Source organism: Takifugu flavidus, chromosome 8, assembly GCF_003711565.1.
Source record: "Takifugu flavidus isolate HTHZ2018 chromosome 8, ASM371156v2, whole genome shotgun sequence".
NCBI classification, from domain to species: domain Eukaryota; kingdom Metazoa; phylum Chordata; class Actinopteri; order Tetraodontiformes; family Tetraodontidae; genus Takifugu; species Takifugu flavidus.
Window position 1 is genome coordinate 3861167 of NC_079527.1, and position 18907 is coordinate 3880073.

An 18907-nucleotide genomic window follows, 5' to 3' on the forward strand; every position below is an offset into this window, starting at 1 on the left:
ATTTGACTTTTACTCAAAAACATTTGGTCTTTTGATAGCTTGTTCCTTGCTGTAAAGAAAAAAATAATAATTCTCCATTTTAAGCTAAAATATTCATGCTGGTGGAGGAATGAGCAATAATTGCTTTAATCCTTCTACTGCTTTTTCTTTTGCCTTCTTGATTTTACAATGTAATTTCACTTCATTCTTCTTCTCTTTGTAGAATATTTGCTGCATTTGATATATTTTGCAAGAACATATGCAGAATCTTTTTAAGAGACAGAAATGAACACTGTCCCAAGTGCTTATGTTTTAATTGAAAAGTAGCTGTGTATTTTTATTACAAGAAAAAAGTCTGTAATCAGATAAAAGACATATTCAAGTCAAGTCAAGCCATATTCCCTAGAGTCTTTCACTGTAACAAAGGTTAATTTTTTCCCAGCATGATATCTTCTTTTACACAGCTGTGACCTTTGGATACGATTTCCAACCCTACTGAAAAACACCTTTGAAAAATCCAAAGAACAAGCAAAAATCCATGTCTGCACTCTTATATATAACTTTGAACATCATTAATTAGCCTTCTTTGTCTTCTGACAGCCAGAATTTAAAGCTTGCAAATCCTTTATACTTACAAGTGACATTGGCTCCTGTATTGATGAGCACTCCTTGTAATTAATGGTTGATTCATGTGGATATAAGCATACATGTATGCCAGGGTCTTTTTTGCAATACAAGTAAACACTTTCATGAAGTATAAAGTGATGATGGATGAATGGAAGCTGCATTCAATTTGAATGCATTCGTCTACCTGTCCTCCCCCCTCTCCTCCCTCTCTACCCAGCCCCCCCATCAGCAGGAGGGTCCCCTACATGAGCCTGGTCCTGCTCAAGGTTTCTTCCTGTTAAAGGGGAGTTTTTTCTTGCCACTGTTGCTTGTTGGGGTCAGGCCCTGGGATTCTGGAAAGCACCTAGAGGCAATTTTCATTCTAACAGATGCAATATAATAAAAAAGATTGATTGATTGATTGATTGATTGATTGATGATTGATTGATTGATTGATTGATTGATTGATTGATTGATTGATTGATTGATTGATTGATTGAAATGCACCCATATATACATTGAAAATCATATCCATGAATTTTATTGTGGGTAATTCAATTTGGCCCAAGCGATCTTGCAATACTGCTGCATTATGAAACCTCAGATTTTCTATCATCATTCGGGCGAATGAAGAACTGAAACCATGCAAGGTTTGTTCGGCTGGTCAAGATTTACCTCCTGACACCATCATTAAAATAGTGTTCTGCCATTACTTACAGGTTGATCATTTATTAATATACGAGAAGGTATCAGAGTTCAGCTTAGGCTTTTTAATAGCGTTAAGCATCAACATTCTTCTGGCTGCATTAATATACAGGCAAACTCCATGCCACAATTGCTTCATTATCACACATGTTAGTCACAAAAGGTTAAAAGGTTTTTCAGGCTCAAGCAAATTTATTAACGAAGAAAATGTATTTTTAGAATGTCCTTCATATGATGTACATCTATCCAAATGTTACTCAAACTTTGTGTCATACACGGTTATATTATAAATACTGAATATTACCTATTATAGCTGAAGTTGAAATCATTAAAGATAGAACTTTAAAGTTTAAAAAAAGGCAGTGCTATATTGATTTGCATATTGTGTATTATGCGAGGACTGACCAGAAAGGAACAATGACCAAGAGAGACAAGAGGATGAGAAAAGAGGGTGTGGTGCCAGGACCATTTCTGTTTTTCTAAGAGAAGAACCTTGTGAATGCATTGAGAGCAGCTTTATTTTTCGGACAAACATCGATGCATATGCTATCATTGCAACTTTCCACAACATTCAACCGTGGAAAATAGCTGTATGTAAATAATGAAGGTCCTCAATCAAAAAAGAGATGTCTGGCATAAACACAAACCATATTCCACCTCCACAAAAGTTCCATGTCCACAAAAGTCCATTTGATGAAAGGATGAAATGGTAGCAGGAGGGACAGATGAGTTCACCTTGTTCAGCAGCTGGAGAAAGACCAAGAGAGAAGTGAACATGCTTCCATTCAAATGGCTAAAATTTAAGGAAAAGCTGACAGACAAAACACAAAAAGTCAGAATAAGGATGCACAAAGTATTTGAATGACTGAGCTTTTTGTAATATGTCAAATACTGTTGTGTTTTTTTTTATGCATATGGGGTTTTTCATGTGGGGGTTTTCAAGTGTGGAAGTCTTTTCTTTTTTATCGTATCACTCACATTTCAATAATCTGCTTGGGGTTTGTGTGGTTTCAGTAAAGGACATCATTTGTGTGGTACAAATATCTATAATTTTATTGGCTCTGTTAAAATGAAAGATAAACCTTGCAGCTAAGTTGCTTTGCATTGTGTTTCATGTAACAAGAGAAGCTGCGGTAGAACAAATACGAAATGGACTTTCTTGTGTCCACAGATAATTGCAAATGTTGGCTTCTTAAGAAAATAAAACTCAAGCTCTTTTTAGAGTTGTGGGGGAGGTGTGTGTTTTTCATGTGGGTGCTCATGTACAGCTTCAGTACATCCATGCATGGGTGTGTATTTGTGTGCTTATAAATCATCTCTCACCTCCTCCATCACTTCCAGTGGTTTATGGAGGCTCAGCAGGGAGCCACATCAGCCCTCCCTTTGATGGTGACACGCATGATTCATAGCTTTTATAGGCCGTTTGTTTTCATTACGCCTCCACGGTGGCTCTCTGTAGCTTCATAACGGTTACGTGCAACGCAAGCACATTTGGGCCAGAAGGAGAGGAAAGAATTTCAAGAAGAGAGTTTTTTTGGCACCAGAGGAAACAAAGGGGTTTGGTTTGGGTATAAAGAGGAGAAACTGTGCCAGGACAACGGCAACTTTTTCCACAGTGGCTTGGGTTCAGTGGCGGTCAGGGATTCATAATATGTCAGTCTTGGAAAAGATGGAATTTAAAGGCTACAGAAAAGTCAAAGGTCCAGTCTCTTTGGAAAACATCCTATTTTGTCTTTGAAGTCCTTCATCTGTAGCCTGCGATTTATTACACTTGAGCTTGTTAGCTAGAGGCAGCGATTAGCCTACATCAACATTTTGGGGGGAAAAACGGACGATATCAATAGTGGCAAGACTAAAAAAAATCTTAAGGTGTGAAAACAGAGCCTGAGAACCTGAGAAATCCAATGCACCATAAAGCTGTTGCAAAATGAGCCATGCTGTCTTTTAAACTACAAAAAAATCACTTTCCGTCATTGGACAACAGTTGATGATGAGTTCAGCTGTTCGTAAAGTCTGCTGTTGATCCCAAGCTGATCAGCCCTGTGGGTAAATTAGGAAGCCTCTCCTGTACTGAGAAACCAAAATGCTTAAAGCCAAAAGACAAACCTTTTGTTTAAATGTGACTAGTGTCCAGCAGACATGGTTGACCAAGCCCCCTCCATTCTCCAGACAGAGAAAGCATAGCTTAGCCTCTCATGAGCAAGATAGTTACATCCAGCCAGCTTTGTGTCCATGTCATCGCTCTGCAGAACCTGGTACAGAAAGTCAATGTACCGCGACGCCAATTTGAGGGTTTGAATCTTGCTAAGTTTGTCTGATGGTAGGGTTGGGATAATCTTACGCAATGAGGCAAAGGCTTCGTTTAGGGATTGTGTCCGCTGGCGCTCTCGGATATTGGCAATGGTACGCTGGCTGTTTGGATCTTCAAGGGCTGAAAGGCTTCCAGGACTTGGTCCAGGAAAAGGAGACAGTGATGGTCTAGAGCAGGGTGAAAGTTGAGGACTTCTCTTTACTCTTTTGGGCCCAGTTGAAGTGAAGAGGTGGACATCAGCCTCTGGTTCATCATCATCTTGGTGGGTCGTGGTCAGGGTGACTGTACATATTTGATCTTCCACATGTGAATCCATTTGGCGTTTATGCCCAGCAACTCTCGGCGTAGCTACAACCACAGGACAAGCGTTGGACGGTGGTCGTCCTGGATTCTCCAAAACAGAAAGCACCCTTCCTGCAGGGTGTTCATCAGTCGACTGGGTTTTCTCTCTCATGCTCTGCCACTTCTTTCCTCCGTCCTCTCCTTGCTCACTGTGATTTTCTACCTGTCACTTCTCTGAATAATTGCTGTCTTCCTCCCTTCTTCTCTTTTCTTTGATTAATGTCTTCACTCACCTCCCTTTTCTTTCAGTTCTCCATAATTCAGCTGTCTTCATAGGATCCCTCTTCCAATTTTTTTTTTAACCAAACTCTCTTCTTCAGCAGTGTGCCACATTTAGAAAAGCCAGACCACAATGACCGATGGGCCAGAAAGATTCTTCATCTCATTCTCTTTGAGTGTAAACTGCTTCAGCCAAACCTCACTCTTCCCATGTTCTGCTCCTGCAGCTGCATGTGTAAATGCGACTTGCATCTGACTTTTTAAAGGGAGGGGACCACCAAACTTTCAGCCTCCCTCCCTTCTCACCCACCTATTGGTGCACAAGCCTTTTTTTTTTGGACAGCTAAGGTTAAAACGACAGGAAGAATGAAGCAGAGGTGATTGGTTTTATCAAAAGCGATGAGGCGGAGACAAAGGCGTGTCGCACAGCCAACCAGTTTGAACAGTTGTGACGCTCGCTTCATGTCATAGAAGTTGCCCCAGTTTATAGGTTCCAGACTTCCTTCAAACTGAACACTACCATCCCCCCCTCGCTGCCTGATTCTTCGTCCATACCTCGCCTCTGCAGCTCATCACCATCATGTAATTCTTGTGAAGATATATATTTGGACATATTGTTTATCATCAACAAGGAGTTCTAGGAGTGCTATCCTAGAAACACTATTACTGGACGCTCAATACAAAAGTATTAGATGTAACACAATATAATGTAGAAATCCTTCCACCATGACTAAAATAAGGCTGAACACAATTTTTGAATGAGTAATTGAGGAAGAAATAAACACAGTCAAATAGATTAGATGAATTAATTTTTCTTGCTAACAACAGAGACAGTGTTTCAATTTACTGCTTGGCTCCAGCTTCTAAGTGTAGACCTGAAGGAGCAACAAACTGGCACATGGCCAGCGCCGCAGAACTGAGCGCTAATCACAACATTCAGGAAAGAATGAGTGTGTGGATCAGGGGGAGGCCCATGGGAGATTTTCTTGCTTTCAACCTTTATCAAGAAGAATCCTCAGTCCAGGTCCAGCATCCAAGAGCATGGCCCAGGGCCACACCTCAACAAGAGAAGGCTCTATTGTTGGAGAAATTTTGATTCCATCTGCATGCACAGCCAGGACAAAGAGCAGGAAAATCTTGCATGGGTAATTCCCCGGGAAAGCTTAAGGAGAAAATGCAGTGGTAAACCAATATATCTCTGGCTATATGCGTTGCTTACACTTTCTTTCATTAAAAAAAATGTTAAGGCAAACATAACAAAATCTTATGAAAGATCAGAGTAAGAAGATTGTCTCAAATAACCTGAACGGGAAATTATCAGCTTTCATCAGGTTGTGGATGCATTGTAACCTTTAAATGACATACTGTATTGCTACATCTATACCTTGGGACGTCTCCTCAGCAGCACTTCTCTAGTGCCTCTCTTGTGATAGTGTAGCTCCTACCCTGCCATGCAAGCAGGCTGTAGCAGTCTCACTCCCTTCAACTTTCAAATTTAAGATTTCTATTGATCTGCTCTGTAAGTCAAAATTCTTCCTCATTGCTAATTGTAAAATGATAAAATAGGTTCCAGATTGTTTCTGGCTCAGTTTTTTCTTTGTCTTGTTTGCAGGGTTTTCCCCCCGCCCATGCAGAGCAGGGATGGACCAGGATGCAAGAATGGATAGGAAAAATATGATACACTATACACCAAAAAAAATACACTATACACTAAACCATATGAGGCAAAATATAGCAAGATTTCACAAAATACTGTTTATGAGTTATAGTACCCTCTACTGGCAAAAACTTAAAAATATAAAAATCAGATTCTTGATTTATTATTTTCATCCTACTATTTTGCTGTGTCTCTTTTGTGCTTTCCTGTGTAGCTTCATTTAGAATAATCCCCCTCACAGAGACAAAGTTGGTCCAGACCATCTTCAGACCATCATCTGGTGTTGCAGCTCTTCCCAGATCACACAGTCATCTTCACTGTGGACATCAGATTTGCTCTGTCAGTCAATAGAGTCGAGATTCTGGATTGTGTGATACAGGCTGGAGACACTGTGAAGAATGCTTTCATGTCTTCTACATAATTCCTCCAGAATGACTATTTTGGCAATGGATCCTTGATGATTTTGGCTGACTTCTGCTTTAATATAGGTCTGACGGAGAGGAGATCCCCCAACAAATCATCTCATCAGGTGCAATTCCACAAAAAGTGAACTGCACATGCATATATATGTTATATGTAAGTGATATTATGCTTGATGCTTCTTTCACCTGAGACAACTGGCCAAGGTGAGGTTAGCCTCACTTTTAATTCATGATCTACTCCACTCTATGTTGGCCTTGGGCAGACTCTGTGGACTCTGCTGTCCAAAATATGGCTGCACATCTTTCAACTGGTACTATTGAAGAGCATATTTCTACAGTTTTAACTTCCTTTCATTGGCTTCCTGTTTATGACTGGCTTTTTAAAATTATTTCTTTTATTTTCAAACACCTTCATGGTCCTGCCCCTATTTATTTAGCTGATCTTCTCATCCTTGTACCTCCTCTCAGGCACTCAGGTCAGCAGATCAGTCTTTGTTGTTTGTCCTCAAATCTAGGAGGAAACTGAGTGGAAACTCCACTCAGTTTCTAAGCTGTTGTGCTAAAATTGTGGAATCAGCTTCTCCATCACGTCAGGCATGTTGAGTCACTGCCCATTATCAAAAGCCTCTTCAAAACTTTGGCTTTTTAACCCTGCATGAGAGGCTGCATTTCATTGTTTCTGAATTTTATTGTCCTTTATTGTTTATTTTTTGGAGCATTTTGATACACTTTATGTGGTGCAGTGATTTCTGAATAATTATAATTATAATGTATAACAGACAAGGAAAAGTGCCACCTGGTGGATGAGTAGAAAATAAAATAGGTTGTCTTTTCAACATTGAGCAACTGGAATACAATGAAAACACCTTATTAAATAATAGTCAACATAAGGAACTAAAATATGTGAATACAATATAAGTGCCAACACATTAAATCATATCGTGGACCATTTTATTGCAAGAATAAATCAATGTTTTTACCTTTAGGATTCAAGAGGATCATTTTGTTACTTGAAGCTCTGCATTTCTCTGCAAATCAACCTTACAACATTGACATTATCAAGTTTGTGCTTTAAAAAGTCAAAAACTTGATCAGCTCGAGCAATGTGGCTGGTGTGACTGTGAATGTAGAATTCTTCCACATTATTATTTTTCCACACAGAAAATGGGTTCTACCAAACTAATAACTGTAGAATTTATAAATTGACAGAAATGCTGTCATAACACAAATCAAGCAAATCATATAAACTTTTGGGCAAAAGTGTAATGTGTATTCAATTCCAATTGTCACTAGAGTGGTTTGTGTAAATGGCATTAGGACTACAAGCACGAGGAAGTACATGAATAAATGTAAATTACACCTCTGGAAAGGAATTTCTAAAATCAAGAGTTTAAGAAAGAGAGCAGCTGGAATTGTGAATGCACAAAGGACCAAAAAGATTTTTGACAGTCCCTCGTGGGCACAAGAGGATAGAAAAGCTCCAGCAGCTGCCCCCACTGTGATCCCCACCTTTCCGAAAAATCCATGACAACCTACCGCTGGTGCATACTGGGCCGTACATGCCCCTGCTGCAGGAATACATACTCCAACTGCCCCTGCTACCCCCATCAGAGCTCCTAGAGTGGGTCCTGGCCCCAGCACAGGTAGAGCCAATTTTATGAAACTTAAGACTGCTCCACCAACACCTGCAGTAGTAGCTAATACTCTATCTGCTTCAGCCCTTTGACAAAATGCAAATAAAGACAGTCCTACAGTAACAGCCCACAATAGAGCAGGAAAAACTCCGATAAAAATGGCCTCCAAAACAATACTGCTACTGTTAAAGCAAAATGTTAAAAAATATAACAGCAATGTGGCAGCTGGGGTGAAAACAATACCACAAAGCACTACAGATAGATATGTATTTCGCCCATACATTAAGAGTGGAAACAGGCAATATCCCGCAAAACAAACGATATACAACAACAGTATATCAGTCCAGAGTGTAAGTGATAAGAATGTTTTTAAAGTAAAGCCCAGAAGATATCCAGTTGCTGTGACACCCATGAGACACACAGAACCAGCAACATTCAGAGTCTTTGTGACTGCTCCTTGACCTTCCTTTCTGATCACTAGTGAATATGTTGATAAGCCTAAATACAAACCAATGGTTAATGACAAAGCTGAAGAAAAAACACCAAATATCCCCGCAAATAGAGATATTTGGAGGTCGGTAACCTCATTTTTTATAGCAAAATAATTACTGTCCACAATGTACTTCTCTAACTGTTCCATCAAAAGCTTGTCCTCAAGCAGAAGCTCCAGAGCCTGAATCATAACGACAGCTGTTGCTCCAAGCAGAAGACCTCCGGCAGCTCCAGACAACAGTCCAATGCAAAAGATGGAAATTACAGAAGCCACTCCTGGAATCAAGTGAAACGCCATTACTTGTCTGGAGTACATTAAGTTGACTGTTTTCCCAAACAAGGCAAGAAATAAATTTTACCAGAGTTAATGTCATGAAAGCAGGTTGACATGTCTGTAATGCACAGGACGACAGTAATGCTATATGATTTTATCAGTAATTTCATTCACTTATATAGCTTAATTAATCCACCTCTGAATGTACTCAAAAAGAATAATAAAGTCTATGTACAAAGTATAATTCATGTATAATGAAACCTCCAATTTTTAGGGTATTTCCTCCTTCAATAATGTGTGACGAGCAATGCAATTAGGCAAATCCTTTGACTGGAATAAGAAATACCCTTCAAAATGGCATGTTTCATTTTACAATGTGATTTAAATTATGCTTTGTACATGGACCAATATTAACCATATACTCAAGTCTCTTCTTATTTTACCTGTTGATCCTATTGTTGACTTCTGCATCAGACATCTCTGTTGATCTGGGAAGTACAAAAATAGAGCCATTGCAGCAATCATCATTTAATGAAAAGACAGTTTTAGCTTTATCAATCTGATATTTACATTTACTTACAAAGCTAGTTTTTGTTGTTTTCACATGGCTGTGAAAACGAATCAACTAATTATTAAATCAAATTGTGGCGTACCCATTTGTGCCCCAATTAGGATATTTTTATTTGACCAACTCAGCTTTAATACATTTTAAAACTAAAACTTGTGGGCTTGTTGAGCCGCATTTTGTAATAATGGTGCATTTTGTAATAAACGTCCAAAATGTAATAACGTTTTCATTTTATTTTGTAATAAAGCCGCATTTTGTAATAAACTGCCCCAGCCCATTTTGTAATAAATTTTGCCGCATTATGTAATAAGTTATTACATTTTGAGAAGATTATTACAAAATGCACTTGTAACTTTTTTATTCTCTAGAAAATGTAATAACATGGTGCATTATGTAATAATAGCTATTACTGTTGTTTGTTAAACAATTAAATTATACAAGAGTGACTTTTGTTGTTTTTTATGCAATTTCCCTTAGAGCTATGTAGCCCAATAAATCTATGTTTGACAGAATACTCCAAATATAACTTTAGTTGCCTATTTGAAGTTTGGAATTATATAGGCCAATAACTTGTGGCCAAATTCAAAACCCTGCTCTACATGGTCTGTCACTCTGCTAGGGAGGGGAGGGCGGGCTGTAATCTGATTGGCTGCTGCATCAGTTCTACAAAGATCACGTGCTGCTTGCATGCTTAATTGAGACAGCCAACAGAGTTCAATATGATGCCAGGTATGAAAAAACTGTGCCACACATTATCTGTGCAATTGAATATATGGAAGTATAAAGACATTTTGCAGTTGATCTAAAGTTATGTAGATGTTTTGCCCTTGATAAGAAATTATATGACTGAATTTAAACCTGCATTGTCCAAGTTATGCTCACTGCATTAAAAACAGTTTGTAAAGTAAAACTGAAATCTATGCCTCTAAGTACATATTAAAAGTTAATAACTTAAAGTAGGACACATTTGAAGGAAAACTGTGCATGTGCAAAAAAACTACACACACACACACACACAATAGTACACTGCTCAAAAAATAAACACATCCCAGATCACAATGAAAGAGGCATTCTGGTTAATAATGTATATTATTTACATAGTGGAATGAGTTGGAAACAAAATACTATGTGCATGAGAAGGAAGGGCCCACTGCACCAGCATATGGTCTTACACTGGGTAGAACCCTTCATTTTTTTATTATTTTGAGTAGACTAGTGTACATTATAGGGTTTTTTATCAGAAGGAATGAAAAGTTATGAATCATCTATATTTTAAATGCCAATAAAACTTTGGGGTTGAACTTTTTTTTGTCATTGTAAGAACATAAACTGTACTTTGCAGATCTTAATTAATTTGGATAACAAATAACCTAATAGCTGTTTTGCTCTAAAATGGTTTAAGATGAATGCCAAACTTTACAGTTCCAAGCTGTTTCAAAGTTTGCCTCTCTGTTCGCCCCTCTCATGTGTTATTCTGTGGGTAGATCTTCATTGTGAACAACAGCTTTGATAGTTGTGCTTCACCCTTCACTGTAAGTCTAATTACGTAGTTTAACTTACTAATTCACTTCTTCCTAATTTAGCCATATGGAGAATGTTGGATAAGAGAGCAATACCTTCCCTGTGTGAAGTCACTGAAAACCATTGGCTGAATGAGTGAAGCTGAATACCTAACATTCCATGCATTGAATTAACACAGTCATAAAGAGTAAGCATTGAAATAGCTATTAAAAGGCTAAAAATGTTAGAACAGGTGTGAAAACAATAAATTTGTTAAAACCTTGTTTTTCAGTATTCCTACAAAAGCAGTGTCCTCTTTAATGATAGCATCCTTTATTGAGACAAATCTATAACATAAGATCAACATTCATAAAGCAATTTTAATTATGGTACTGTGATTCCGCAGGTGGTGGTGGGTTATCAAAATAATTTAAAAATAATAAAAAATAATCAAAATACCTTCTTAAATATTAATTCAAGATAAAATATGTTAGTACTTAAAATGAAATTCCACAAATAAAATAAAAGTGCAAAAAAAGGCACAAAATGCAGTTTAATTTTGGGAGTTAAACATTTTCCCTCTTTTGTCACCCTTGTAGGTCTGCTAATTATAACCCTGACCTGCACCCTGCTGGGGCTCAGAATCAGAATCAGAATTATTTATTGCCATTGTTCATGTAGTACACAGTATTACACAAGCTAGGAATTTGTCTCGGTGTGACGCTGCAACATTCAACATAGAGAAGACAATAAACACTAGAATAAGATAAATAAGATAAGACATATATATATATAAATAGTAAGGAATAGGTAATGTGTATTCCTATAATGTGCAAGAGCAGCAGTTAAGTTAAGGTTAAAAGTTCACAGTGCAGGTCAATGCAAAAGTACTGTATTGTTCATAAGTCCGACTGGCTGCTGTACATGGTGCTTAAGTGATAAGTCACTTGGTGTTCAGCAGCCTGATGGCAGAGGGGAAGAAGCTGTTCATGTAGCGGGAGGTTTTGGTCCGAATGGACCGTAGTCTCCTGCCTGAGGGGAGGGGGGGAAACAGTCCGTGACCAGGGTGGGAAGGGTCGGCCGTGATCTGACCTGCACACCTCCGGGTCCTGGAGATATACAGGTCCTGGATGGATGGAAGCCTGCAGCCGATCACTTTCTCGGCAGTGCGCACGACGCGCTGCAGCCTCAGTCTGTCCCTGGCGGTGGCACCAGCGTACCACACGGTGATGGAGGAGGTGAGGATGGACTCGATGATGGCCGTATAAAACTGCGCCAACATCCTGGGAGGCAGTTTGAGCTTCCTCAGCTGCCGTAGGAAGAACATCCTTTGCCGGGCCTTCTTGATGAGGGAGCTGATGGTTGGCTCCCACTTAAGGTCCCGGGTGATGGTGGTGCCCAGGAAGCAGAAGGAGTCCACAATGGTGATGGGGGAGTCCATGAGGGCAAGGGGGGGCTGTGACTTTCCTGAAGTCCACAATCATCTCCACTGTTTTCTGAGCGTTCAGCTGCAGGTTGTTGTGTCCGCACCAGGACACCAGTCGAGCCACCATGTCATAGTTTGCAAGTTGAGAGGAGAGTTTCATGTTCCAGTTTCTAAACACACAAGATTTCAACAAAATGCCTTGGTGCGTCTCTGGAGAAATCAAGGGGTCTATTCTCTCAGTGAGGATGGGCAGGCACTACTGTGTGCCGGCAAGCCAGTCATGCTACAGTCTAATGTTGATTGTGTTGTTAAAAAGGGTCTAGATGATACTAAGGGTTCTGGAGCAAGAAAGTTGAGCAAATGTCCATGGAGTTAAGCATTCGCTATGACCCTGACCCAGATGGAAATTGTCAGTTTGCAGCCATGGCTGACCAGCTATCCACCCTTGGAATATTTAGATCACCAGAAAGCTTAAGAGATGAAATTGTCCAAGACCTCAGGAATTATCCATACAATGGAAATGGAACACTCTTGATCAACTTTGTCGATGGCAATGCCTGGGATGGATACTTGGAAAGAATGGCCCAAACTGGAACCTATGGTGACCACATTACATTGCAAAGAGCATCTGAAATTTTCCAGGTCCAGTTTCTTGTAATTTCCTCTCTGGGAATCAATGCCTCAGCTATTGTATCAGAGTCAAACGTCCCCTAGAACTTGTCCCTTAATGTGCACTCATAAAATGTCCCAGGCGTCTTTTTTTTTTACCCGGGAAAACTCTTCATCCGGCGCGCAACCTTTTCTAGGCAAATGTTCCTGGTGCAGAGCTGCAGGGAAATGAGGTGTTTTTGGCTTTACAGTCAATCAAACGGAGCCGCACGACTTAGCCTCCTTCTCGCGACCCGGGAAAAAAAAGGAAAACACAGAAACAATCACTTCAGTTAACGCGGCTCACGCTTTTCTAATGCAGTTGTTAATTAAGATATTAATCATTTGAGTGGCTCCAGGCAAAAAATGGGCTGCGTTTGAACGTTACAACATGTCGCTGCAGCGCTTGTTTTGACGTGTGTGTTTGCGCTCACATTTTCCACATATCGAGTACCGCAACCATCCTACAATCATGTCTCATTCTACCGGTTCTAAATATTATATCAACGTTTTGAATCACAGTTACGGTGGCCAAGAGGTGCGAAGCACTTTTACGAAGCCGGAGACAAATTTACATTTTAGAAAACGCTTTTACAAACAAATATTTTTACGAACAAACATTTTTGCAAATGCTGAGACAAAATTACAAGTGACGGAACACTTTTACAAGCGGCCGGAACATTTTCCAACCGGAAAGGGAATGTATCAACTGTCGAATAGAACTGGAAGTGATAAAAGCGTTCATTGTGACATTGTGAGGTCAAAGTAGATAAAAGGCTTTAATTCAAAGCCATTGAGCTTTGATAATAAATTGCTTCAAACAAAAATTTAAGCAAAAACCACTTACCATTATAGGTTAAGCTGAAAAACCACCATTACCCAAAGACAACTCATTTCTCTCCAGTTGCATAGATTTTTTGATTTAGAATCAGACCTGCCGCCTCATTCATCTCATTCTCAACCGAGCATCACCCTCAAAGATAGATAAGGTACGTACTGACGTGCACACTCGTTAAAGGTAGAAAGGTAAGTGATTGGGAGTTGATGATTGGGATCCGGTTGAGCTCTGCTGGCAACTCTACCAAATTCTAAGTTAGGCTGTGTGGTCATGGCAGTGGCTTTTTTTGTTTCCGATTCAGGCTTCAGAAGATGGGGTGCTGCTTTAGTGGGGAGAGTACTACTGGTGAGTGTAGTGAAAGCATCAATCTGCCAGACTCCCCGCCTTACGGTGGACGGAGCAAGAACCCCGAGCCCAGCGTGACGCGTGGCGTCGGGCCCATCCTTGAATCGCATCCCTGTGTGGCGCTGCCCAGATTGAGCACAGGCAGGCGAGAACAACACTCCAGATGGGTCAAAGCCGTCCAAGCCGGTCCAGTCAACTCTCGTTGGGCCAGGTGACCAGAAGAGGCCGACGGTAGATCCAAAATCGCAACATGACGATAAGGACGACGAGGAGGTACGTGTTGAAATACCAACATTTCCTCCTGGACCAGACACTGGTTCACTACCAACACCTCCTCCTGGACCAGACACTGGTTCAATACCAACACCTCCTCCTGGACCAGACACTGGTTCAATACCAACACCTCCTCCTGAACCAGATACTGGTTCACTAATAACACTTACTCCTGGACCAGACACTGGTTCACGACCAACACTTCCTCCTGGACCAGACACTGGTTCACTACCAACACTTCCTCCTGAACCAGACACTGGTTCACTACCAACACTTCCTCCTGGACCAGACACTGGTTCACTAACAACACCTCCTTCTGAACCAGACACTGGTTCACTACCATCACTTCCTCCTGGACCAGACACTGGTTCACTACCAACACATCCTCCTGGACCAGACACTGGTTCACTACCAACACTTCCTCCTGGACCAGACACTGGTTCACCACCAACACCTCCTCCTGAACCAGACACTGGTTCACTACCAACACTTCCTCCTGAACCAGACACTGGTTCACTACCAACACTTCCTCCTGGACCAGACACTGGTTCACTAACAACACCTCCTTCTGAACCAGACACTGGTTCACTACCATCACTTCCTCCTGAACCAGACACTGGTTCACTACCAACACTTCCTCCTGAACCAGACACTGGTTCACTACCAACACTTCCTCCTGGACCAGACACTGGTTCACTGGATACTGATGTCAGGACCTCGTCTCAAAATGTCAAAAATCTTATAAAATTGTACGGTCAAGAACATCGCCCTGGATCCACTAAGTCTAAATGGCAGGACAATGCAGCTCTCAAACGCCCGTGGCTCCCAGATAATTCACATGTATGTAAAATCCCGAATTTACGGAAAGAACTCATTTCGGCTCAAGATGCACCTGAAGACCTTCCTCCTGGACCAGACACTGGTTTACCGGATACTGATGTCAGGACCTCATTTCAAAATGTTAAAAATCTTATAAAATTGTACGGTCAAGAACATCGCCCTGGATCCACCAAGTCTGACTGGCAGGACAATGCAGCTCTCAAACGCCTGTGGCTTCCAGATAATTCATGTGTATGTAAAATCCCGAATTTATGGAAAGAACTCATTTCGGCTCAAGACGCACCTGAAGACCTTCCTCCTGGACCAGACACTGGTTCACCGGATACTGATGTCAGGACCTCATCTCAAAATGTCAAAAATCTTATAAAATTGTACGGTCAAGAACATTGTCCTGCATCCACCAAGTCTGACTTGCAGGACAATGCAGCTCTCAAACGCCAAAACCTCATTTAGGCTCAAGACGCACCTGAAGACCTCAGTACCCCGAGAACTGGCCATCAGCACGGTGGCACTCGATCTTCCCATCCATTACCTTACGTAAGAGTTCAGACATGGTTTTAGGGGGGGTAAAATTGAGTTTAGGTTAGAAATGTGAGGATGTGTGTATATGTGTAACACAAATATTGCCATCTTTGTGAAATGATTAAAAATGTAAAATTTGCAGCCTGAGTCTGACTGAGGGGATCAAAGGTGAACATCCTTCTTTCTTTATCTAAAACCTCATTCAGCAGTCCATCTTCCAAAGGATGCCTCTAATAGGGGTAAAATGGCCACATGGTCTATTCAAACCGATTTTCAAATAAAGCCAATTTACCAGCGAGAGGAGTGTTGTCAATGTTTGGGACATTTAACAGAGTGTCTCAACATTTTAAAGACATTGCATCGATTCCATCCATCAATCTATCTAAGGGAAACATTAAGCCGAAGCCTTGAGTTGGACGTCTTTGGAAAGCACACAATTAGTGTACAAAGGTTGTACAAATTTGAATAGTGTACTGATAGTAATTGCTAAGTACTGCTACTAGGCTAATACAGTGATACTAATAATAGGCCTAGCTTTTACAAATACTTTAAAGTAAAATAAAATACAATTAACAAACAAATAAACTATGCTTTAGAATTGTTATTATGTAATGCACCATAGTATTACATTTTCTAGAGAATAAGAAAGTTGCAAGTGCATTTTGTAGTAATCTTCTCAAAATGTAATAACTTATTACATAATGCCGCAAAATTTATTACAAAATGGGCTGGGGCAGTTTATTACAAAATGTGGCTCTATTACAAAATGAAATGAAAAAGTTATTACATTTTGGACGTTTATTACAAAATGCACCGATATTACAAAATGCGGCTCAACAGGGCTACATTTTTGTTCTGTTAGGTGGCAAAATTATTTGACCCATAACACAGCAATTTGCAATGGAAAAGGCTGAAAACATCAAATCAAAAAATTAAAATAATGTGATTTTGATATTACAGATGAATGCATTATACTATCCACTAAATTGTCTTCTTTTAAGTAGATCCATATTTTAAAATAAAAAAGATATTCAATTGTTTAGTCCCTCAAGTCTTGTCACCAATTCAACATAGATTTATTAAATATAAGAGATTAAGTCCTATCTCCTTCCATATAATTAAATCAGTGAGTTGTTTTTCTTGTTCTCTTGTTGCCAGCCTGAACAAGTCAGCTGATTTTACTTGATTTAATCAAGTAAATTAATTTATTTAAATTAATTAATTCGTTTTTCAAGGTTTCAGGTATTTTAATCCAAATACAGGTGAAGTCTGCAGCAAATATATATTTTAAAGTAGGAATTAATGCATGAGAGCAAAGCCTGAGGCTTAGCAGTTCACTGAACTTACCACTGTCAGGTTGTGCCATTGTTGAGGAAGTTGTTCACAGACGACAACAAAAGCTGTCAGTCGCTTTTCTTCTAAGATTGCCTTTTTTACAGCCTTTCAAATCATGTGCTATCATTTAGTTTTGCTCAAATACAACAACGACTGTTGAGTAGCTCTTTAGAAGCGTAATAAAAGTTTAAGCCTTTGGAGCTGCTTTGTCCAAGCCCTTACGCTCAACTGGAACTTCAACATTCTTTGACATGCTTCAAGTGGCTGTGCGTCAAATAGAATATTTCAAGAATATAATAGAATGTATGACAACCTCTGAAACAACAATCATTATGAGAACATTTACACTCTGGTGCCCCTGCATGACATAAGTGTGGAAAAATTATTGCTCTACAATCAAAGTCAGGGCTTTATTTGGAAAAAATAAATGGCAGAACAAGCCAATACTTTGTTTATATTTAGCAATAAATTTGCCAGCCCATATTTTCCTTCCTCTTCACCTGGAAGTCAGGTACTCCAATTGGGAAGATGAAACTAAAGTCTGTAAACCAGATTTAGAAAGCTGTTCCAGGGGCCATTTCAGGTTTGTTTTTATACATATTTTAACCATTAGCAAAAATTCTCTGCAAGCAAGCAGATTTGATCAGATCCTTGCAACTCCTTCATGGAGTGCTGGCCGTTATATGTAATGTTGGAGGCTGGGTGACAATCACAGCGGGCACATGAAGAAAAATTGATTAGAGCTGAAATTTTCAAGTTCAAGCAATAAATGTCACACAGGACTTGTTTGTTGTTAGCAGCAGTTGTTATATATTCAGACTGAGACAACAATCCTACATGTAACCTTCAAGACTAAATTAACACTGTAGGTCGGAGTTTGTCAAAGTGCAAGACCTGAAAATGCCATCAACATCCTCATCGAGGCAATTAGTGTCACACTCTGCTCCAGCCCATGGACTCAGTACTTTTCCACTGCCCTGCTCACGCCACACCCTCTGATCACCACACCTGCTCTCAGTCACTGATCACACACCTGCCCTCACTCATCAATCAGTTCACCTACCAGTATATATTCTCCAGCCTCACACGCACTCAGTGCCAGATTGTCGCTGCTATGCAAGACCTTCCAGTGTTTACCTGCCTGTCTTCCTGGTATCGACCCTGCCTGTGTACAACCTGCCTGTTCTGTCTGACCCCCGGTAAATTAACTCTGTCTTCTCTTTTGACCACGAGCTCAGCCAGTCTCCCTCTGGATTGTTTGCCTGATTCTGCCTGCCTCGACCAAGTCCACTGCCCCGCCCTCGAACTGTGTTTTGTGTGCCAGATTGCAGTTAATAAACCTGTTAACTGATCATCAGTTCATTGCCTGTTTTGTACTGCACTTAAAACCATACCATACCCGTCACAATTAGGAGATTTTGATACGCAAGCTAGGCTTGACAAAAGATTTCAGGAATTTTTCAGCAGGTTGATCCCTTCAAAAAGCCAATACGTTTGGGCGCAGAGTAATAAAAATAAGATGGAAAAAATATGACAATATTTAATCATCTTCAAATATTGAATAAATAATTCATCCAAAAACAACAATATATAACAATTAGGCCTTGCTCAGAACCAATTTAAGCAAATTAGGGAACTAGTTGTGTGACGGAGAGGTACAGTATGGAGGAAGCTCTAAGGGTGGAGGAAGGGGAGCCAGTGTGGAGGAGATCAGGCACATATGAAGGGGTGAATGTATACAACAGGAGTTTGAACTCTACTTCGACTTCAACTGGATGCCAGTGAAGCTGCTGCAGGACAGAGTTGATGTGGTAATGAGGAGGTTCTAATGACGGCAAATTTGGCACACAACAGACACCTTGCTTTTGGTTCTGTCATTACAATCCACATGGTACAGATTGCTTTAACACCTGCAATTCACTTTGATTTTCTCTAGCATTAAATCCAAATATGCATATCTTCATAATCCAT

The 18907-nt window shown here is 40.1% G+C and overlaps 2 protein-coding genes across 3 annotated transcripts; both read right to left on the minus strand.

The window, feature by feature from the left end:
- Positions 1 to 853: 853 nt before the first annotated feature.
- Positions 854 to 4778, minus strand: LOC130530424 (twist-related protein 2-like). Its single transcript, XM_057041599.1, has 2 exons — positions 2614 to 4778; positions 854 to 2037 (listed from the first exon to the last, which is right to left on the minus strand). Exon 1 carries the CDS (start codon positions 4053 to 4055, stop codon positions 3414 to 3416), a length of 642 nt encoding a protein of 213 aa, XP_056897579.1. The 5' UTR covers positions 4056 to 4778; the 3' UTR covers positions 854 to 2037; positions 2614 to 3413.
- Positions 4779 to 6914: 2136 nt separating this feature from the next.
- LOC130530418 (uncharacterized) lies at positions 6915 to 17165 on the minus strand. 2 transcript variants are annotated; one of them, XM_057041583.1, is made up of 3 exons: positions 16949 to 17165; positions 9085 to 9129; positions 6915 to 8643 (listed from the first exon to the last, which is right to left on the minus strand). In XM_057041583.1, exons 1-3 carry the CDS (start codon positions 16965 to 16967, stop codon positions 7421 to 7423), a joined length of 1287 nt encoding a protein of 428 aa, XP_056897563.1. In that variant the 5' UTR covers positions 16968 to 17165; the 3' UTR covers positions 6915 to 7420. The 2 variants fall into 2 exon arrangements, with proteins under 2 accessions (XP_056897563.1, XP_056897564.1); XM_057041584.1 differs by lacking the exon at positions 9085 to 9129 and having other exon boundaries at positions 16949 to 17164.
- Positions 17166 to 18907: the final 1742 nt, after the last annotated feature.